Source organism: Protopterus annectens, chromosome 5.part0, assembly GCF_019279795.1.
Source record: "Protopterus annectens isolate FY-2018-M chromosome 5.part0, PAN1.0, whole genome shotgun sequence".
Lineage (NCBI taxonomy): Eukaryota > Metazoa > Chordata > Ceratodontiformes > Protopteridae > Protopterus > Protopterus annectens.
In genome coordinates this window covers 730,370,207-730,393,251 of record NC_056735.1, presented here as the reverse complement: position 1 = coordinate 730,393,251, position 23,045 = coordinate 730,370,207, and the positions used below count along the sequence as shown (strand labels likewise).

At 46.3% G+C, this 23,045-nt stretch overlaps 1 protein-coding gene across 1 annotated transcript in view; it reads left to right on the top strand.

The window, feature by feature from the left end:
* DCUN1D5 (defective in cullin neddylation 1 domain containing 5) overlaps positions 1 to 23,045 on the top strand; it is an 882,136-nt gene that overhangs the window by 790,974 nt on the left and 68,117 nt on the right. Inside the window, exon 8 of the mRNA XM_044072580.1 lies at positions 3,793 to 3,895. Coding sequence (XP_043928515.1) covers positions 3,793 to 3,895 — 103 coding nt within the window. The remainder of the gene's footprint in view (positions 1 to 3,792; positions 3,896 to 23,045) is intronic.

The window sequence follows — 23,045 nt, the reverse complement described above, 5'->3', positions numbered from 1 at the left end:
GCCTTTCACTCCACCCCCTGCCGCCCAAACCCTGACGACAGACGCATCATATTATGCTTGGGGGGCTCATCTGGCAGGGAAGTGCATACAGGGCAAATGGAGCCCAAATCAAATGCACCTACATATCAGTCAGAAAGAGATGCTAGCTGTACAGAATGCACTGACAGCCTTCAAGGACTACCTCCATCCAGGACAACTACTGATAGACAACACCACAGTTATGTGGTACATAAGCAGGGGGGCACATATTCCTACCCCCTTTGCAGACTAGCCATGGCATTGTGGAACACCCCCTTGACCTATCAGATACAACTACAAGCTCAATTCCTGCCAGGAAAGCTAAATACTCTGGCAGCCGAACTAAGCAGAAATCTTATGGACCCACACGAATGGAAACTGGAATCACAAGTTTTCAACATGTTGACACGCAAATGTGGGAGCCTAGACATATACCTTTTTGTCTCACACCAGAACTATCAGTAAGACAAATTCTGCACAAGAATTCATCACAAAAAAGCTTGGAAAGTGGATGCTCTATCATTCAGCTGGAAAAACCTATCAGCCTATGCGTTTCCCCCTCTGCCTCTGCTCACCAAAGTTCTACTAAAAGTCAAACTGGACAAACCAAAAATGATTCTGATTGCTCCAGACTGGCCTCGCCAGCACTGGTACCCACTCCTGTGCAATCCGTGGGCACCTGCCTCAGACACCTTACCTACCATCTCAGCAGAACTACCAAATTCTGCACACTCAGCCCCAAACTTTGAATCTTGCAGTGTGGCTAATCAACTAATTTCACCTTTGGCATCCCTCAGCAAACCTGTGATGGATGTCATTTTGGAGGCTAGAAGGCCTAGTACTAGAAAATCGTATGCAGACAAATGGAAAAGATTCTGTGCCTGGAACCAATCACAAGGAATAAGCACAGCTATGCCCAATATTCCTCAGATTCTGCAATACTTAACTGAGATGCTTCACAAGGGCCTATCTTTTTCTTCCATAAAAATCCATGCCTCTGCCATTTCAGCTCATTACAACACAGAACCTCCCATCTTCTCTCATCCTCTGCTAAAGCAGTATCTCAGAGGGGCCAATAATTTAAGATCTCCCAGGAGAGCACCAACTCCTGCATGGGACCTCAGTTTTGTTTTGGAAAAACTCACTCTCCCTCCTTTTGAGCCAGCTGCTACTGCAGACCTAAAATTTCTCAACTGGAAAACAGCTTTCCTTTTAGCAATCACTTCAGTTAGAAGGATTTCAGAATTACAGGCTCTTATGGCAGTGGAGCCTTTCATTATATTTCATGCTGACAAAGTGGCTCTCAGGACCAATCCATCTTTCATGTCTAAGGTGGTATCCAGTGTGGCTCTTAATCAGACCATTCATCTGCCAACTTTCTTTCCCAATCCACAGAACAAGGGTGAGTGAATTCTGCATTCATTGGATGTACACAGACAACTTAGATTCTACTTAAACAGGACTAAATCTCTAAGAAAATCTGAGCAACTAATGGTGGCATTTGCTGCAGGGGCAGAGGGAAAGGCCATTTCAAAGCAGACTGTTTCCAAATGGATAAGCCATTGTATTCGTTTCTGCTGTGTGCACCATGGTAAACCTATCCCCAAGGGGATCAGATCACATTCCACCAGGGCTGCATCGACTTCTGCAGCTTTCCTCAGAGGAGTTCCTACCAGAGACATTCTAGAAGCTGCTACATGGAGCTCAGTTCATACGTTCACCAAACGTTACTATTTACCTTTCACCAAACATTACCATTTACCTCTCTTGTCTAAATCCAGAGCTGGCTTTGCCACTGCTGTCTTGCAGGGCCTTATATCTTCTCCTAATGCTGTATAAATCCATCCTCCCCAACCATAGCTTTGGGATTCTACCCAAATGTAATGACTGCAACAGTGAAACACAAAGAACATAGTACAGTTGTGTACACTTACCATAAATGTAGATGTTCGAGTGTATTCACTGTTGAAGTCCTGGTTACCCATCCTCCAGCCCCCTGTTTTTATCTTAATATACTCTTACTATGCTTAAAAGCCTTTTTTGGTGTATTTGCTTCTGATTGGAGGTATATTTTGTGGTGTTTTAAATTATATATATATATAATATAATTTTTATTTTTTACTCCCCATTTGGGGGGCACCTGACATCTGGGACAAGAAAAACTGATGTAAAGGCGTCGACTGCATGTTTTATACCCCTGACGACCTGACGTCATGGAAGAAGGGACAGCAACCGACGCAGGACCCAAGACTTTGGTAGTCAGGTCGACTGAGGGCAACCTGCCAGCAGATTACCCAAATGTAATGACTGCAACAGTACATACACTTGAACATCTACATTTATGGTAAGTGTACACAACTGTACTATAATGATGCATTTCCTCATTGCAGCTAACCTGTCTCTGACTCGCAAATTTCCACATTGTGTAAATTGCCCCATTTTACCACAGCTCTTATTGCGAGCACTGGGGTTGTTTCTGAATCTTCAGGCTCATGGAATAGTTTAGTTTGCTTTACCCAGGTCTGTTAAGTGCTATTCAGTCACAGATAACTGAGCAGAATTAATAGAGCCTTATCAGGTAATGAAAAAAGTTGAACTGTGGCATCTGGAATAAGATTTAAGTGCATCATCAAAGTCTTGTCATCAACTTTAATTTGACAGAAATTGCAGTAAGCCTGTCCTAAGTGACTTTGGTAACAATTAACCTGATAACATTTTGATATGTAGCCTGCCCTGTTTAGAGTGCATTGTGCGAGTAAAAGACTGAAAAAGAAAACTACTTTGAAATAGCACAGTAATGCACCATTGTTGTTGCCTCACAGCAAGAGGTTCCCCAGTTCACTTCTTGCCTGGAATGCCTTCTGTGCAGAGTCTGTATGTCCTCCCTATGTGGGTTTCCTCTGGGTGCTCTGGATTTGTCCCACATTCCAAAGACAAGAGGTAGGCGGGTTGGACACACTAAATTGGCCATAGGTGTGTGTGTGTTAGTGTGTGTGGTGGTAAAGAACTACCATGGCAGGGCTACCCATTCGGAAGTGTATACCTTGGCTGTAGATGATTGTCACTGTTGAAGTGACATCCCAACCACATGTACAAAAATGGGGGGGAAGGGGTAGTGGATGGATTGAGCCATTTTTTCAAAATGGCAATACCATCATGTCATTTTGGGATAGAACATATTACAGGATAATTCTTAAGGGTGATATTTTAGCATTAACCATACACAGATAATTAAGATGTAATTTTTTTCTGTTTCTGGTATTTTACTTCACCTTTGTGTTCTGTACTGCCACTTGTTCCTGTAAATAGAGTTTCCATTTCTACAGTAGTGAGAGTTTATTGGTCTTACATTTGTTTTACAGCACTGATGCAGTTATTTATTAGAAGTGCACACTAATGTGTAAATGCAGATTTGTAGTCATTGGTGATTATAGCGTTTAGTCAGCATTGCTTTAGCTAGTGCCTGTTATTTTAATATTTTGTTATAAAAAATGAACTTCAGAAATTGTATTGACAAAAATAATAGCTAACAATACTGGTGTATTATTTTTTTTACTTTAGCATTGCAGTTTTGTGAGTTGCTTACTCTATAAGTGCCATGAGCACAGTGCTGTGCTTTCTGAGACTCACAGTACATACTTAAATTGATAGTATACAAAAATAGTTTACTGGAGTTAAGATTGTAATTCGTTCTTTTGTGTAGATCAAGTTTTTGGCTTTCTTTACTGAAGTTGTGCTGGTATTTTTTTTAAATAATGTGTGTGACTTTTTCAGCAATCGAAGTACAAAGTCATGAACAAGGATCAGTGGTTCAATGTACTAGAATTCAGCAGAACTGTGCATGCAGACCTGGCTAACTATGATGAAGATGGAGCATGTAAGTATAGTGTGGAACAATATGTAAAACAGTCTCAAAGTTAACATTTCTGAGAAACAATCCAAGTTTTATTGATAGTTGTACTGCATTTATTTTAGGCCTTTCAATGTTGGAGATGACCTGTCTTTGAGTACATTAAGATGTTTTGAACTTGTGTTAGTGTGCAGGCTGTAATGTAGCTTTTTTACTTCATTTTCACCCAAGTTTACGTAGAATATAACGCTTTGGTCATTGCTAGCAGTGCTGATATGTAGTGTTTATTGATTTGAATGTGTGTATTCCTAACAATGTTTTTTAATATGCTGAGGCTTTGTGACTTCATTAAGTTATTTTCTTATATTTATAGTTGGATGTGGCAGATTCTGGGTATGTGAGTCTAGCCACGTCATAGTTTTGGAGTACCAGTAACTGAAACTCCTCTAGTATTCATAATAATCCTTGGTTGGATATTTTCCCCACCAGTCAATGCTCATTTTCTTGCAGTAAAATCCTGTTTGAATATGTCTCCACCCTAGTAATGATGCTTGTGACATAAAATGAGCACATACCCAGAACCTTCTTTTCTGCCACATGCACAGTTCTGAATTTCATTCCTTGCTTTGTGGAAGTCCAATTTTTGCATGTGTAAACAGCACAGAATTGTCGTTCTGACCATTAACATTGCCTGCAGTATCATTGGAAAGAGGATTATATTAACAGCAGTTTGACCCTGAATAGTCAGCGCAAAAGAAGGGAAAAGTTTGACCTACATTGCATTCACGAGAGTGGTAGCAGTAGACTGCCCTTCATACAGAGACTGGACAGTGGGTCCTCTTTACAATGGGAATGCAAAATCTTTTCCAAAACTGGTTAAGGTTAGCTCATTGGCATTGATTGTGAAAGCCGCTTTGAGCCTTTTTTGGCAATTTTATGGAGTTCAGCCTTTGCAAACTGTTCATTATCTGACTGAGATGTTCAAGAAGGTGAAGAGAATACTTCACTTCCTAGACTTATTTGCCTTTGCTGACCTTCCAACCTCTAATTCTTATTCATTGCTCCACACTGTGTGTGCCTTATACCCTAGGGTCCATGCACCTCTACTTATGCATACTACCAGTGCTCCATGTGCTTTTTGTTGTCCATATCTGCCTCCCATTAGAGTAGCCAGCGTAGTCCTTTTCTGCGTCTTCCCTGGGAAGGGATATGAGCTTATAGTGGTTCTCATTTTTGAAACAAACATGCATAATTAGTTTTCTTCTGCTAGCGCTGCTGTTTATGCCCCCTCTCTTGGAGAGACCTGAAACGTAAGTATAGCCCGATATCTTCATAGTCCCATGTTGCAGTATTCATAACCTTTGGATTATCCTCTGCTTAGCTACCCAAAAGTCCAGCCAGTATACAAAATGTTTAGTCACTGCAAGGCACGTGGGATGTCTGACATTGGCAGTAGGATGTGTGTGCCATAAACGTGACATCTGCACGTACCTTTCCTCAGAACTTCTCTGCTGCCAGTTGAATTTCATCTCTTCCTGCTATCAGACATTCAAAATTCAGATAAGTACCCTGTTGGGGCTGTTTTCTTCTTTTTGGTTATTGCATGCCTGTTTAAGTTTGTCATCCAGGAAAGGAAATGTAGGTGCAGACATCCGATCCCCCTTAAGGACACCCATGACTTTTGCCTTTTCTGTCTAGGGCCCAACCACGACCATAAAACTTGCGTGATTTGTCAGACCGTCATTCCTAAGAATCTTTGCAGCCATCTGCATGTCCTAAACATCTACTTAAAAAAACAGCATCTTAACTTGCATCTGAGTGACTCCTCCAGGTGCATCTGCAGTTAACTCTTACTGACGTCTCTAGGCATCAAATATTGCTTGTTCATATTTGCATCAGTAATTCCAAAACCATGCTATGTACAAGGTTTTAAAAGATTTCATCTTAAAGATTACACAATACCAAACTCAATTGCATTGATATTTGAACTCTGTCTAGTACAGTTAAATAGATATTAACTGTTGTTTTTATGACATTAATTTATATAGATATAATGTTCACATTTTTCTGAATATTTCAACAACCATGTAACACAAACAGAACTCCTTAGCCCCATGTGAAAGCTCTGTTAGATGAATAAAATGTCGCTGACAGTGTGTGTGTAATTTGAGTGCTTGCTGAGATATAGTAGGTTGTTTACACAGCATTAAAAATGTAATAGTTACTGTGTTGACTATGGCGTGTAACATTTGATGTTAAGTTGTCAATCTCGCCTTCATTCTTGCTGGATGGGTTCGGAGCTGAGCCTCGGCTCCGACTCGGCACTTGCTTTAGCTTGAGAACTCCTTTTACCAGCTCGAGGCAACCCTATATCCCATGATGCAAGGCGGAACTACCTCAGATTTCGTTTGCCGCTTAGCGAAAGAGGTCTCCTTTGCCAGCTGAGGTAAGTGATTTTCTTGGTAAAATCAGAAAAGCTTAGTTAGGGTTTTATTTTCCCCTTTTATTCATAGTATAGTCTGTAGTGAATTACAGCCCACCCTATTCCCTTGTTTTTCAAACTTTTATAACCTTTTTATAACCTTTAGTGTAAAGTTTTAGTTAGGCCTAAAACCCCATTGGTTAATCCCTTCCTGTGTGTTGTGTGTAGGGGATTAATTTTGTGTGTTTGTTGGGGTTTGTGTGTGTTACTTCCTCCTAGGATATGTCTAGGGAAGGCAAGGTCTCAGGCTTCAAGAAGTGTGACTCGTGCTGTCAGAAAATGTCTCTGACAGACGGTCACACTTCTTGTGTTTATTGCCTGGGGCCTTTGCACCTGCAGGACTCCTGTGCTTTGTGTCACTCTTTTAGCCAGAGAGTCCTGCAGGAAAGGAGGAATAAGCTTATCCTCCGTGGCTTACTTAAGCCAGAAGGTTCTCCCTCTAAAGCAGGGTCTGGGAAACCTAAGCCACCGAAGGCTCAGGCTTCAGTATCCAAGCCTCCTCCGGTGGCTCCGGCTCCGTCGGAGCCGAGATCGGCTCCGGCTGGAACCGATGTATCTACCATAAAAGTAGTAGGTTCGGCACCGGCTGGTTCCGATACCTTGTCTACTGTGGCCTTGTCGGCTCCGGCTGGAGCCGACACCTTATCCAGCATCGGAGCCGAGAAACCTTCGGCTCCATCTGGAGTTCAGGGGACTTCGGCTCCGATGGCTTCGTCCCGAAAGAGATCTCGGTCCCCTTCGTTACTGAGTATCCACTCTGCTCCGGGGTCTCCTCTTTTGTCGGAGCGGAGCCATCGGAGCCGATCTTCGAGATCTTCCAGGCTGTCTGACCACAACTTAGAGAGGGTGGTAAGCAGGCTGTTGAAGTCTCAGGCACTGGCCCAAATGCTCCATAGCCCGTCTCAACAGACTTCAGCTATAGCCTCACCCCTTGAACTTCCTCCTCCGACTCCACACCAGAGTTCGGAGCCGGAGCTTCGGGACAGCGACTTTTTCGATGCGGAGCCGATACATCCTTCGGCTCCGCTGCCTCGGCTCCGATCTCCTCCTTGAGGCCTTCCTTGGAGGGATCCGGTCGTCGGGTTTCCATTGTCGGCTCCGAGGGGCTAGTGGCATCGGACCCTTGTCCGACCCGCTCTCCCTCTCGGGCTTCGGCTTTGGTAAGCTCGGCGCCGACATCGGCCTCGAGCCTTCCCTCTCATTGGAGCCGGAATTCCTGTTTCCTCGGGCGGGATATTCCGGCCTCCCGGGAGGGGAGCCTTTGAGGTGATGAGGAGTGTCCTGGCCTCTGAGCCTGGTCAACGGTCCATCCCTCTAGCTCCTCCCTCATCAGTGCCTGCAGGCGCCTCTTGCCAGCCTCTTGCTCTCGGGCCCAGGGATCCATCGCCCCAGGTTTCCCCACTGGGAATTTCCTCCTCTTCCGAGGTTTCTCCTGATCCTGCAGGGGAACCCCCTCGGAAGAGGACGTGTAAGAGGAAACACACAGACTCCCCTGAGTCTACTACATCTGATACCGACTTAGATGAGTCGGAGGGTTCCCCACGGTCCCCCTCTGAGGATGTCTCCTTTTCAGACATCCTTGAGCTCCTCAAACAGAGGGGAAATTGGCCCTCCATTGACCCCTCCGAGGATGAGTCGGTATACCTGGAGGCTTTTGGATCCCGAACCTCCACCTCCTGGGTGTCTCCACCTTTCGACCCACTTATGCAGGTAGTGTCCCGGAAGGCGTGGGCGGCTTCAGATTCTGTGGAACCTGTCCCCAGGAGACCATCCAAATTCATCACGGCCCCTTCGGACAAACAGTTCCTTTCCAAGGGTGTCTCTGTGGATGCTATGGTGGTGGCGGCGGCCACTAAGAAGGAACTGGCGGATCCATCAGTACCTGTCCATCCTCCTAACAAGGATTCTAGGACCATGGACAGGTATGGAAAGCGGATGTTTTCTTCAGTGACCTTTGCTATGCGTTCGCTGAATTATTTTTGTCACTTCACCAGGCTTCAACGAGATATTCTCAAGGAACTGGGTGAAGTAGTCCAGGATCCTTCTGCTGCTGGGGCTCAAGAAAAGATTGCCTCGCAGCTTGCAATCCTGAATTCCATATCTAACTCCTCCATGCGGCTCATATCCTATGCGGCCGATGGAGCGAGCAGGGCCGCAGGCACAGGAGTTGCTCTTAGACGCCAAGCCTGGATGCGGCTTTGTAATTTTGCGGACCCCTTTAAGGCGTCCTTCACTAATACCCCCTTTGATGGTTCGGCTTTGTTCGGACCTCAGGTGAAGGATACCTTGACCAGATGTGAGCAGGATGGTAAAACTCTTTCTGCCGTTGGAGTCCAATTTTCCACTCCTTCTAGACCATATCCCAAGGGTCAGAAGGGGGGGAAGATGTGGTTCTGTAAAGCCCAAGGAGCTACACCGGACGCACGTGGTCAGTTTACCCCCAGAGGCAGAGGGGGTAACAATAATACGCCGCCCTAGAGGCAGGGGGGGTCCTCAGAACCAGGGCAACAGGGAGTCTCTTCCTGAGAAGCCCTTTCAGCATCCCTGAGGTGTTGCCTGACTGTCCACCCTTGGAGGCAGTCAGGGGAAGGATTTCACTGTACCCAGTAGCCTGGCAATCCCTATCACAAGAGATGTGGGTACAGTCGATCATATCCGAGGGTTACAAAATCCCCTTAGAAAGGTTTCCCGTACCTCTACAATCCCTTCCAGACATCTCACCCGGTCAAAGGGATTTGGCAGAACAGGAGGTTTCAAAGCTCCTAGAAAAAAGAGCCGTCCAGACGGTGCCGGCAGACCAGGTAGGATCCGGCGTCTACTCGAGATTCTTTTGGGTCCCCAAAAGGACGGGAGATTGGAGACCAATATTAGACCTGAGCAATCTAAACAGATTTGTCAAGAAGGCAAGATTCGGATGGTCACGCTTCAGTCCATTCTGCCATTTCTGGGCAAGGACAACTGGATGTGCTCTATAGACCTTCAGGATGCGTACTATCACATAAAGATTCACAGACGCTCCAGAAGGTTTCTCCGCTTCGCTAGGGACCAGTCATTACCAATTCAGAGCACTGCCCTTTGGCCTCACTTCAGCCCCCAGAGTGTTTACCAAATGCATGGCAGTGGTCACAGCTCATCTGAGACGTCAAGGATTCCAGGTGTTTCCCTACTTGGACGACTGGCTCCTCTCCGCCACCACCAAGTGTCAGCATCTTCAGTCCAGAGACTACACTCTACAGCTTTGCAGGAGTTTGGGAATTTCAGTAAATTTGAAAAATCTTCTCTGCTGCCTTGCCAATCTATCACCTTTATAGGCAGAATTAAACACCATCAAAATGTTAGCCAGACTAACAGATCAAAGAATTCTGGACATCCAAAATTGCTCGGCTTCTATTGCAAAGCAACAAGATCAAAGCCAGATTTATACTGAAGGTTCTAGGTCTTATGGCTGCGGCCATTGTTCTTCTACCACTGGCTCGCTTCCACATGCGTCTTCTGCAGTGGATGCTATTCACGCAGTGGTCGTACCACAGTCTCCGATGAGGCACGAAATCTTAGTCACACAGTCGTGCAGAGCTCATCTGAACTGGTGGATATCTTCCCTCTTCTTCATCAGGGCCGACCCTTTATTCCCCTCCTCCAGTTGCCACAGTCACTACGGATGCCTCTCTGATCGGGTGGGGGCATTATCAGGGCAGGATGGTCCACGGACGTGGCAACCCATAGAATACCATCTGCACATAAATGTCCTGGAGATGAGAGCAGTGCTTTTAACGTTGCAAGCCCTCAACGACTTTCTTCCCACGGGCACTATTGCCGTACAAGCGGACAACATGTCCGTGGTCTGGTACATCAACAAACAGGGCGGGACCAGGTCCTATCCGTTATGTCGAGAAGCTCTCAGACTTTGGCAATGGGCGATCTCTTCTCAGCGGTTTCTGATAGCAACGCACATCCCCGGCAGGTCCAACCTATTGGCGGACAGGCTGAGCAGATCCATTCTGATGCCTCACGAGTGGTCTCTCAATCAATCTGTAGTGGATCAGATATTTCTGAAGTGGGGCACTCCTTGTTGCGATCTTTTTGCTACTCCTCAAAACAACAAGTGCCCCGATTTTTTCACTCTCTTTCCCCTTCCAGGCCAACCCCTGAGAGACTCTCTAACCCAGGATTGGCCCCGGGGACTTCTGTACGCTTTTCCTCCCTTTCCCTTGATTCCACAAGTCATTCAGAAAGCCACCGTTTTGAGAGCCAAGTTGATCCTCATTGCCCCATTTTGGCCTCGACAAATTTGGTTTCCGTCTCTGCATCGTCACCTTCTGGTGCAGCCCTGGCATCTGGACCCAGTTCGGATCTTTTGATCCACCAGTCGGGTCAGCAGCACCGGGCCATTCATTCTCTCAACCTCACTGCTTGGTTGCTCCACTTCCTTCCCTAGCCAGGCTACCGATGATTTCTGACTCAGAGACATTTTAGTGTCTTCTTTGAAGTCGTCCACTAGGACTGTTTATGCTAGCAAGTGGCAACGTTTTTCTATTTGGGCAAATTCCAGAAATATTGATCCCTTTACTGCTCCTGTACATTCTGTTTTAGATTTCCTGGCGGAGGTTTTTCATTCAGGATCCTCGTCATCTACAGTCAAAGTACAACTGGCTGCTATTTCCAAGTATCATGTTGGCTTGCATGACAATAACATTATGTCTCATAGATTATGCAAGGCCTTTCTGAGGAGAGTTTTTCTCCTAAAACCACCTATAAAGCATCCTCCTCCGCAATGGGATCTAAACTTAATGTTGGCATCCTTGATACTACCTTCCTTTGAACCGTCTGCTTCATGTTCTTTGAAGTTATTGACCTGGAAAACTATATTTTTACTGGCTGTCACTTCTGCAAGAAGGGTTTCCGAGATTCAAGCTCTCTGCATTCGTTCCCCTTATTTGGTTTTTCATAAGGACAGGGTATCATTAAGAACTAACCCTTCCTTTCTCCCCAAAGTCGTGTCTCAAACCAATATTAACCAATCTATAGATCTACCAGTCTTTTTCCCAAACTATTCCGACAGAGCTGAACAGAAACTGCATTTTTTTGGATGTCCATCGTCAGCTCAGGTACTATTTGCATAGAACTAAACAATTCAGAAAATCGGACCAATTATTTGTCTCCTATGCAGAAAACAGGATAGGTCTTCCAGTTTCTAAAGTGACCTTATCCAGATGGTTGACTTTCACCATTTCCTATTTGTACTCTCTCAGAGGCAAACAGCTATCTTCTAAGCCAAAAGCACACTCAACCAGGAGTCTATCCACTTCTGCAGCTTTTCAGGATAGACTACCCATTGATACCATTTGTGCAGCAGCTACTTGGGCCACGCCTCATACCTTTGTCTCTCATTACAAGTTGGACTTGGCCTCCAGAGATAGGGCCAGTTTTGGTTCCACAGTTCTCAAGAGTCTGTTCCATTGAGCCACCCGGGATACAGGTGCTAGGGACGCGGTCCCATCCAGCAAGAATGAAGGTGAGATTGACAACTTAACATTTAGAAGTTATGTACCTACCATAACGCTCCATGTTAGTTGTCTTCTCGCTTCTTTCTTATGCCCTCCCTCCTTCCCCCTGGCCTGGACAGATCTTGAAGAGTTCCTATTAGGTTGTTTCCTCCTGAGCCTTCATATGAGGACTTCTATTAGGAACTTGTGTTCCTAATTATGTTAGGATAGTCTTTAGCAGGGTAGGTTAGCTACCAAACGAGATCTGAGGTAGTTCCGCCTTGCATCATGGGATATAGGGTTGCCTCGAGCTGGTAAAAGGAGTTCTCAAGCTAAAGCAAGTGCAGAGTTGGAGCCGAGGATCGGCTCCGAACCCATCCAGCAAGAAAGAAGGCGAGAGAAGACAACTAACATGGAACGTTATGGTAGGTACATAACTTCTAAGTTTAAAACCTAGAATCTAAAGAATACTACCACTATAAAAATAGTTTGTGCTGAAGAGTTTGCCATTTACACTTCTTTCATAACACCTATGGTTCCAGCGATATGAACATTTGTTTGAAATGTGAGAACATATTTTGATTGTCAAAATGCATAGGCTCCGCCCACTGGAAGTTACAGTGCAACCTTCCTGAGGTCCATTGGAGTGAATGAGTTAAACATCTGGCTGTGGCAATGGAAGGGCTGTCTAGTCAGACCACCGAGCCACCAACAAAGAAGGCTAAAGTTTCCAGGCCTGAACCTACTGCTGCACTTCCTCTACCTGACTTTCCCCCTGTGGCCAACGTTCACCTGGAGGAACGTATGGAACCAGGCAAGTCAGATATAGCGGGTACCGTTCAGGAGGCTACAGAACCTAGGGCTGAAAGCGCTTCATTGGAGGTTTTGCAGATGTTTGGCACCAACAACGAGGGGGAACCTCAGCTTGTAATAGGCATCCAGACTGGTCCTTCCACTGCTTTAGAACAGTCTGAACCTAGACCGTCTTTAGGTTCCACACCATCCAGGCGTACCTCTTCATTAAAAAAGAAGCAAAAGACAAAACATGTCTGTCCTCCTTCAGAAAGCCTGCCTAATTGGCAAGCTTTCTCTCAAAGCTTATTTAATGCTTTCATGGCCCATTTGACCTTTTATTCCTGCTGCCTCTCCAGTTATCCACCCTAGGTGTCAGACTGAAGATCCTCATTCTCTTGATGCTGAGGACTCTTCAGATTCCTCTTCAGAGGACTCCCTTTCCTATGCCTGTCAGATGCCTTCCCCTCTTGGGTATGCCTCCTCCAAAGAGGACTCTGCTGAGTCAAACTCCCCAGGAGAGAACCTCACCTTTGGTGAAACCATCTCTAAAATTAGTGTTTTTTTTTTAAATCAGATTCCTCTGAAATGTCTGAGGTTCAAAAGAGGTATTATGAACTCTTAGAAGTAGACACCCCTTCAGCTTCTGCCATCCCTCCAGCCTTACCAACCTTTTTGGACACCTTCAGTGCAGCCTCTCAAAATCCTGATTCTCAACCACTAGCCCGTAGAAGGCATGACAGCTTCTATATCTGTATCTTGCATTCTGCATCGCATGTAGTAGTTTCCATGTAGGTAAGCCCTAGTAGGACACTAAAAGAAAGACTGTTAGAACATGTTGGCTATATTAGAAATAAAGACGACATTAGTCCTTTATATAGACATGTCCAAGCATTTGAGGGACACTCTCTCAATTTTTTAGTATTGCAAAGCATTAATGTTAACAAAAGGGGAGGTGATATAAACAATATCATTGAGAAAGCTGAAACTAGATGAATTACATTATTGCAGGCTCATAGACTCCCAGGATTAAATGGCCATGTGCCTTTAAAGCCTATTTTGAAGGAATGGAAGTTGCATCATTAATTGCTTGTTTTAATTAATTGATTGTTGTTGCTATAAATTTGTGTTGTGAATCTATTTTATTTGTCTGATGAAGTGCCTGAAGAGGCATGAAAGCACTGCTGCTGCTGCTTTTGGATTTTCCGGGTTAGGGGTTGCCACAGCAGATCACGTGTCCGCTCATGATTGGCAGTGGAGTTTTACAGTGTTGAGTTGCCAGCTCGGCACCCAACCTTCCACAGAAGGCACACGCCTAGGGCCAATTTAGAGTGTCCAATCCACCTACAGCATGTCTTTGGGATGTGGGAGGAAATCGGAGCACCCGGAGGAAACCCATGCGACCACAGGGGGGACATGCAGACTCCGCACAGAAGGCGCCCCTGCCAAGGATTGAACCGGAGAACCTCTTGCTGTGAGGTGGCAACGCTAACCGCTGCACCACCGTGGCCGCTCAAGAGGCATGAAAGTGCTAGCCTTCATTAAATTCTGATTTTACCTTAAGCCTTGCTTGGTCCTGGATTTTTTAACTTATTCTGTACTTTGTTTTTACAAAGTTGTTTTAATCCAGGAACTTTACTGCCATATACACTACCATATTTCAACTAAGGTTCCATAAGGTCCCAGAAGGGGCCACATTTCTGATTAAATGCCCTGATGTTAAGTTGTCTATCTCACCTTCATTCTTGTTGGTTGGGTTCGGAGCCGATCCTCAGCTCCGACTCGGCCATCTTCAAAAGCTCGAGAGCTGCTTACTGGCTCGAGGCCCCCCTATATCCCATGATGCCTGGCGCTAGATACCCAGATCTCGTTTGCCACTTCTGCTGCGAGGTTGTTCTACTGGCTCAGGTCGTATAAAACTTTATTATTGTATTTTTTCTTGTCACAAACTGTTAGTTTTTAGTGTAGAATTAGTAGTTAGATAAATCTGTTGTATTGTGGTTAGTTTTCTCCGATTCCTGATTACTTATCCTCAAGAAATTTGTTTAAGTTAGAGAGTTTCCCCTCCCCCCTTCTCTCCCTTTCCTTACCTCAGAAAGTTTTTTCCATTTTAGAGGCTAACCCTTTCTCTCTATCTCTATATATATAAAAATATATATATATATATATATATATATATATATATATATATATATATATATATATATATATATATATATATATATATATATATTTTCCTTAGTATCACTGTTAGTGCTTAGTGTTAGTTATCTATAGTGTTTGTAGTACTGCTTATGTTTTTTTGGTTGTGGTAGCTGTAGTCTACAATTTTCAGTGGTTAGTACTTTAACTTTTGTGTGTGTTTTTTTTCTTGTCCTTGGTTTTCCTTAGGATGTCCAAGGATCCTAAGCCGTCCAGATTCAAGAAGTGTGACTCATGCTGTCAGAAGATGTCTCTGACAGATGGTCACACTTCTTGTGTTTATTGTCTGGACGCCGTGCACCTGCAGGACTCTTGCTCCATTTGCCATGCTTTCAGTCCAAGAGTCCTGCAGTAGCGCAAAAACAAATTGATCCTGAGGGGGTTTGCTTAAGCCCCAAGATTCACCGGCAAAGGCTCAGCCCGTAAAATCTTCCAGGCCACCTAAACCTTCGGCTCCCAGTTCGGAGCCGTCATTGGGTGAAGCCACACCATCTATCTCGGCTCTGGCTGGAACCGATGTTCCTCCCTCCCAGTCGGCTCCGACACGTTCTTCGGAGCCGTCTGAGAGTTAAAAAAGGTCTAGGTCTCTTTCTCTGGAGTCGATACGTTCGGCTCCGAAATCGCCTCTGCTCCAGTCTGAGTGTAGTCATCGCTCATCCCACTCTTCTCGGTCCTCAAGACTTTCGGACCATGACTTGGAAAGAGTGGTCAGTAGGCTGCTAAAATTGCAGGCCCTAGCCAAAATGTTGTCCAGCCCCCCTCATCAGGTGTCTGCTCAGTCCACCTCTGTAGATATTACTCCTCCGTCTCATCCTATGAGCTCGGAGCCGGAGTTCGTTGGGGTTCAAGACGTGGAACCGTCGGCTCCGATACTTCTCCTTCGGTTCCGTCGGCTCTGATCCCTTCCATAGTACCGTCCCTGGAGGGATCTGGGTGCTGAGTCTCCCTCGTTGCCTCCGAGGGGGCGAGTGGCATCGGACCCTTGTCCGACCCCGCTCTTCCCCTCGGGGCTTCGGCTCGGGTGAGATCGGCTCCCACATCTGCCTCAGAGCCATTCCCCTCGGTGCGGAGAGAGGTTCTGATTTCTTCGGAACCGGAGCCCTCTCTGCATCCGGGCAGGGACGCCTTTGAGGTGGTGAGGAGTGTACTGACCCCCGAGTCAGTCCAACGATCGACCCCATCGGCCCCTCCCCCTAGGATGCCTGCGTCAGCCTCTGCCCCGTTTTCAGACCCCAAGCGTGGGGATCCAGTGCTCCAGGACACCTTTGGGTGTATCCTCCTCTTCCGAGGCCTCACCTGATCATTCAGAGGAGCCACCTCGCAAGAGGAAGCATGTTGACTCCCCCGAGTCTGTCACATCAGATACCGACTTAGAGGAGTCGGAAGGGTCCCCAAGATCCCCCTCTGAAGATGTCTCCTTCTCAGACATCCTTGAGATGCTTAGGCAGAGGGGGAACTGGACTACCCTAAGCCCTTCCGAGGATGAGTCTGTATTCCTGGACGCGTTTGAATCCCAACTTTCCCCCTCCTGGGTGTCTCCGCCTTTCGACCCACTGATGTCTGTGGTGGCTCGCAAGGTGGTCAGCTGCAGACACAGTGGAACCGACCCCTAGATGACCTGCAGAATTCATTACTGCACCACAAGACAAAGTTCTTGACCAAGGGTGTCCCCGTTGATGCCATGGTGGTAGCGGCAGCCACAAAGGAGTTGGCAGAAACTTCATCTGTCCATCCTCCTAACAAGGAGTCCAGGATGATGGACAGATATGGGAAGCGGATGTTCTCTTCAGCGAACTTTTCCATGAGGTCACTGAATTACCTGTGCCACTTTACCCGTCTTGACAGGGATCTTCTGAAAGAGCTTGGAGATACCCTCCAAGATCCATCAGCTGAGGGGGCCCAGGCTAAGGCAGCCTCCCAGTGGCGACTCTTAATTCAGTGGTAAACTCCTCCATGAGGCTCATTTTGTATGCAGCCGATGGTGCGAGTAGAGCCGCAGGCATAGGCATTGCCCTAAGGAGGCATGCTTGGATGCGGCTATGTAACTTTGCGGAACCTTTCAGAGCGTCTTTCACCAAAACCCCTTTTGATGGTTCCTCTCTCTTTGGATCACAGGTGAAGGATACCTTTACCAGGTGTGAGCAGGAAGGCAAGACTTTCTCTGCCGTAGGAGTCTGTTTTTCCACTCCTTCCAGACCATATTCCAAGGGTCAAAAGAGTGGAAAGATGTGGTTCCGGAAATCCCAGGGAGCCTTGCCGGACACACGTGGTGAGTTCCCATCCAGGGGCAGAGGAGGGAACAATAATAGACGCCGCCCTCGTGGTAGAGGGGGTCTGCAAAATCAGGGCAGCAGAGAATCCTTCTCTGAGAAAGCCCTTCCAGCATCCCAGAAGGGTTGCCCAGCTGTCCACCTCTGGAGGCAGTCAGGGGAGGATTATCACTGTACCCTAGAGCCTGGCAAGACATAACACAAGACAAATGGGTATAGTCAGTTATATCCGGAGGCTACCGAATTCCCTTTGTTCGCACCCCCTTAAGGTCAAACAAGTCCCTTCCAGACGTTCCACCCAATCTAAGGGACCAAGCAGTTCAAGAAGTCTCAAAACTGCTAAGAAAAAGGGCCATCCAGCAAGTCCCAGCAGACCAACAAGGATCTGGAATTTACTCAAGGTTCTTTTTGGTACCAAAAAAGACAGGCGACTGGAGACCCATTCTGGATCTCAGCAGACTGAACAGGTCTGTACAAAGAGCGAAGTTCCGGATGGTCATGCTACAGTCCATTTTGCCCTTCCTGGGTCAGGACAATTGGATGTGCTCTATAGATCTTCAGGATGCGTACTACCACATCAAAATGGACAGACGCTCCAGAAGATTCCTTCGCTTCTGGCTGGGAGCCAGCCATTATCAGTTCAGAGCTCTGCCCTTTGGTCTCACCACAGCCCCCAGGGTGTTCACCAAATGTATGGCAGTAGTTACCGCTCACCTGAGATGGCAAGGATTCCAGGTGTTTCCATATCTAGACGACTGGCTCCTCACTGCTACCACCAGGCATCACCTTCTGCGAGCCAGAGACTGCACTATCGACACTTGCTCCAGGCTAGGTATCACAGTAAATTTCGAAAAGTCTGCATTGTCCCCCTGTCAATCTATCACCTTTATAGGCGCAAATTTAAATACCAAAGACATGTCAGCGAGCCTCCCACCAGACAGGGTATTAGTGATTCGCCAGCATGTGAAGATTTTATTGGCATGCAAAAGAATTCAAGCCAGATTTGTCCTTCAAACTCTGGGTCTCATGGCAGCAGCGATCATACTTGTCCCTCTAGCTCGTTTTCACATGAGGATTCTCTAGTGGCTTCTTTTCACCCAATGGTCTTTCCAGCACCTTCCCATGTCTTACATGATTATGATCACACAAGCATGCAAGAAGCACCTTGCGTGGTGGATGGTCTCCACATCAGTGTCCCAAGGCAGACCATTTGTACTCCCCCCTCCAGTTGCTACGGTGACCACGGACGCCTCCCTGATCGGGTGGGGGGGCATAATCAGGGCAGAACAGTCCAAGGCACCTGACAACCTCACGAGTACCATCTGCACATTAATGTCTTGGAGATGAGGGCCGTGCTCTTAGCATTGCAGGCTCTTCAGGACTCTCTTCCTACTGGGACCATTGCAGTTCAAACGGACAATATGTCTGTAGTGTGGTACATAAGCAGGGCGGAACCAGGTCCTACCCCCATGTCGAGAAGCACTCAGACTCCGGCAGTGGGCGATCTCTTCCCAACGGTTTCTGATTGCAACGCACATCCCTGGGAGGTCCAATGTCATAGCAGACAGGCTGAGCAGAGCAATTCTCATGCCTCACGAGTGGTCTCTGAACCAGGTAGTTGCGGACCAAATCTTCTGCAAATGGGGCCAACCTTGCTGCGACCTTTTTGCAACTCCCTTCAACAGCAAGTGCAGCAATTTCTTCTCTCTCTTCCACAATGTTCAACACCGGAAGTATACCCCTCACTGGTGAGATCAGATCACAAACTAATCTCGCTGGAGGTCCTCATCCCACCCCCACCTGAAATAAAAAAGACCACAGTAAAGAACTTCTCGAAAGCCGATTTCACACTTCTAAAGACTAGTGTGGTCTCCTTTAAGGCCGCCGAGCCGGCGGAAAACAGTACTCAAGCCGCTGAATCACTTACAAATGCCTTCTACCAGCACCTGCAGGACTGCATGGATAAGGCAATGCCAAGCAAAACAAAGACTCTTTGTACCAAAGGCAAGCGTCCAGTCTGGTGGACCCCAGCCATAAACAAACTCTACAACAAAGCGAGGAAGCTACTACAAGATAGAGCAAAATCCTTAAAAGGTAAGACACCCTTGATCACTATAAGTAAAAACTAAGAGCTCTCATAAAATCATCCAAAGCAAATTTTGAGAGAAAAATAGCTAAAGACTCAAAAGACAATCATAAGGCCTTCTTTAGCTATGTTAGAAACCTGGGAGGAAACTCCCAGATATGTTCAGAACTAGTTCAAAATGATGTGAAGATTACTGATCCTACAGACATTGCCAACATACTGGCTGACAGGTTCAGTGCAAACTTCTCCCCTCCCCCAAAAAGGAGAGATATCTATACCAAGCGATTGCAGCCCCCCAAACATCTCCAACGCCCAAGTGAGAACTGCTCTCTCCAAAGCAAAAAACACAGCATCCATGGGACCTGATGGTGTCCCCGGCTGTGTGCTCCACGAACTCAAAGAGGAATTAAACCCACAGCTAGGACAGCTGTTTAATCATAGTCTTACCTCTGGATATGTACCCAGGGAGTGGCGCACTGCAACTGTGGTCCCACTTCACAAAGGCGGTGCCTCCACCGACCCTGGAAATTACCGTCCCATTAGCTTGACAAGCCGTATCTGTAAAGCCATGGAGAGGATCATAATGGACCTCATAAATAAAGACATAGGGAATTTGCAGACTTTGGATCCATCCCAGTTTGGCTTTGTCAAAGGCAGATCATGCCTTCTAAACTTGGTTGACTTTTTCGAAACAGTCACCAAAGCCATTGATGAGGGAAAGGCAGTCCATACAGCCTGCCTCGATCTGGCGAAGGCCTTCGATACAATACCCCACTCGGGTATCATTGAAAAACTCATCAGCTTAAATGTTAACCCATACATCACAAGATGGGTTGCAAACTGGCTGAGTGACAGAACCCACAGGGTCAGAGTTGCTGGTGCCATGTCAGACTCAAAGCCTGTCACAAGTGGTGTACCACAGGGCTTAGTCCTGGGCCCACTCTTGTTTGGCATCTACTTTTCCGAAGTACAAGCAAACACAGGAGGGTTATGGCTGACAAAGTTTGCAGATGACTGCAAACTGGCCATAGTAGAAAACACATCTGACACAGATATCCTTCAGAAGGGTCTCACAGAAATGGATAACTGGTGCCAGAGCCATGGCCTAAAGTTAAATGCCAAAAAATGCATAGTCATACCCTTCGGGAAAAACAAGGTTACCCCTAGCTACCAAATAGGTGGCAATCCACTGAGCACAGAAGAAGTTATCAGGGACCTGGGGACCCAAGTTGATAGTAGTCTGTCATTCGACACCCATGTAGCCAAAGTAGTTAGGAAGACCTTCTACATTGCCCACCTTATCATGAAGGGTTTCTCATCTAGATCAAGGGAGGTCATAGTCTCCCTATACTCATCACTCATCAGACCAATGATTGAGTACAATGCCCCATTCGGAATGTATCTAACCCGACACCTGCAGCAGCTTGAGAGGCCACAAAAGTTCCTCACCAAAAGGATAAAGGGTCTCAAACATCTGTCCTATGCTGCCCGACTGAAAGAACTTCAACTCTATTCAGTCGCACCTGCTCAGAGGTGACCTTTGCCTAACATACAAGGCCATGTCAAACCCATATTTGATGAATATGCTTCACCTCAAAAAATCTAGATCCGTCAGAGCCACAAGGCGGAGACTTAAACCTTAACACTGCTATTAATAGGACGTGCTGGAGGGATAGATTCATCACCCAAAGACTCCCTATGCTGTGGAACAAAATCCCGGTATATGTGAGGCAGAGCGCCTCGCTGGCCTTGTTCAAGAGAAATCTTGACCAATGGATGGGAGATCGCAGATATACCCCAGGGATTACCTCAGTGTCACTGCTCGACAGAGGCACAGCAAAATAATGGGTATAGTTCCCCATACTAAAGGGGTGGCGTAAGCCACAAAACTATGGGCTAGGCTTGTAAATGCCCTCGGGCAGATAGCCTAGTATGAACCTATGAACTTCCCGGGCATTCCCCCAGAGACGCTCTAGTCCACGATTGGCCTCAGGGGCTTCTTTATGCATTCCCTCCTTTTCCCCTAATCCCGAAGCTAATTCAGAAAGCTACCGTATTGGGCTGCAAAATGATCCTCATTGCTCCTTACTGGCCTCGACAAATATGGTTCCCTTTCCTGCATCGCCATCTTCTCGAGCAGCCTTGGACTCTGGACCTAGTTCCAGACCTCCTGATTCATCAGTCGGGCGGGCTGCACCAATCCCTACGCTCACTCCAGCTCATGGCTTGGTTACTCCACTTCCAACTTTAATCAGGCTTCCAGATATCTCCCCCTTTGTGAGCGAAATAATTTTGTCATCACACAAGTCTACAACTAGGAAAAACTAACGCTAGTAAGTGGAAACGTTTTTCTTCCTGGGCAGAGGCAAAAAGTATAGACCCCTTTTCAGCCCCTGTACACCACATTTTGGAATTTCTTGCGGAACTCTTCCATTCTGGGTCCGCTTCCGCTACAGTTAGAGTTCAGTTAGCTGCAATTTCAAATTTTCACATTGGCCTGTCTGAAAACAATATCATGTCTCATAAGCTATGTAAAGCCTTTCTCAAAGGAACTACTCTGCTCAGGCCCCCAGTGAGAGATCCTCCACCACCGTGGGATCTAATTTTGATTTTAGCTTCTCTAATTTTGCCCCCTTTTGAACCTGCAGCTTCTTGTTCCTTGAAGTTCTTATCTTGGAAAACCCTTTTTCTGGTAGCTATTACTTCAGCTAGAAGAGTTTCGGAACTCCAGGCTCTTTCTACCCGTCCCCCATACCTTGTGTTCCACAATGACAGGGTTGCTCTTAGGACTAATCCTTCCTTCCTTCCTAAGGTCTCTTCAGAGAGTAACTTGAATCAGTCCATAGACCTTCCTGTGTTTTTTCCTAACCACTCCAACAGGGCGGAATATAAGTTGCATCAGTTAGATGTTCACAGGCAACTACGCTTTTATTTGCATAGAACTAAGGACATTAGAAAATCGGACCAACTTTTCCTGTCTTATGCAGTTGGTAAACAAGGCCTTCCAGTCTCCAAAGTAACCTTATCCAGGTGGTTGACTTCTATCATCACATTCATATATCAACTGAGAAATAAAGAATTGCCAGTTAAACCAAAAGGTCACTCCACCAGAGCTTTAGCCACTTCGGTGGCCTTTCAGGCTAGGTTGCCCATGGAATCTATTTGTGCTGCGGCTACATGGGCCAATCCACATACTTTCATTTCGCATTACAAGTTGGATTTGGTTTCCAGGAGCAGAGCTGATTTTGGTCCCACTGTTCTGAAGAGTCTTTTCCGGTGAGCCACCCAGGACTTTAAGTGCTAGGAATGCTGTCCCAACCAGCAAGAATGAAGGCGAGATAGACAACTTAACATAAAGAAGTTATGGACCTACCATAACATTCTGTGTTAGTTGTCTTCTTCTCGTCTTCTTTCTTGCGTCCCACCCTCCATCCCCCTATCCTAGTGTACCGAGAAGAGTTCCTCTTGGTTTTTCACTGGCTGAGTCTTCTTTGGCTATTCCTTTCTGACTAGTAGTCTCTCCAGTAGGATTTATGCATTCTAGGATAGGATTCCTTTTTTATTATGTCTGCAGTTAGACTTACCAAACGAAATCTGGTTATCTAGCGCCAGGCATCATGGGATATAGGGGAGCCTCGAGCCAGTAGCTTTTGAAGATGGCCGAGTTGGAGCTGAGGATTGGCTTCGAACCCAATCAGCAAGAAAGAAGGCGAGAAGAAGACCACTAACATGGAACGTTATGGTAGGTACATAACTTCTTTTTGCAGACCCTGGCACTGTTTCAGTCTTTGCAGAAAAACCTTCCAGATTACTTCCCACCACCTTTGTCCTTCCCACTGATAAGGACAGCAAGACCATGGAA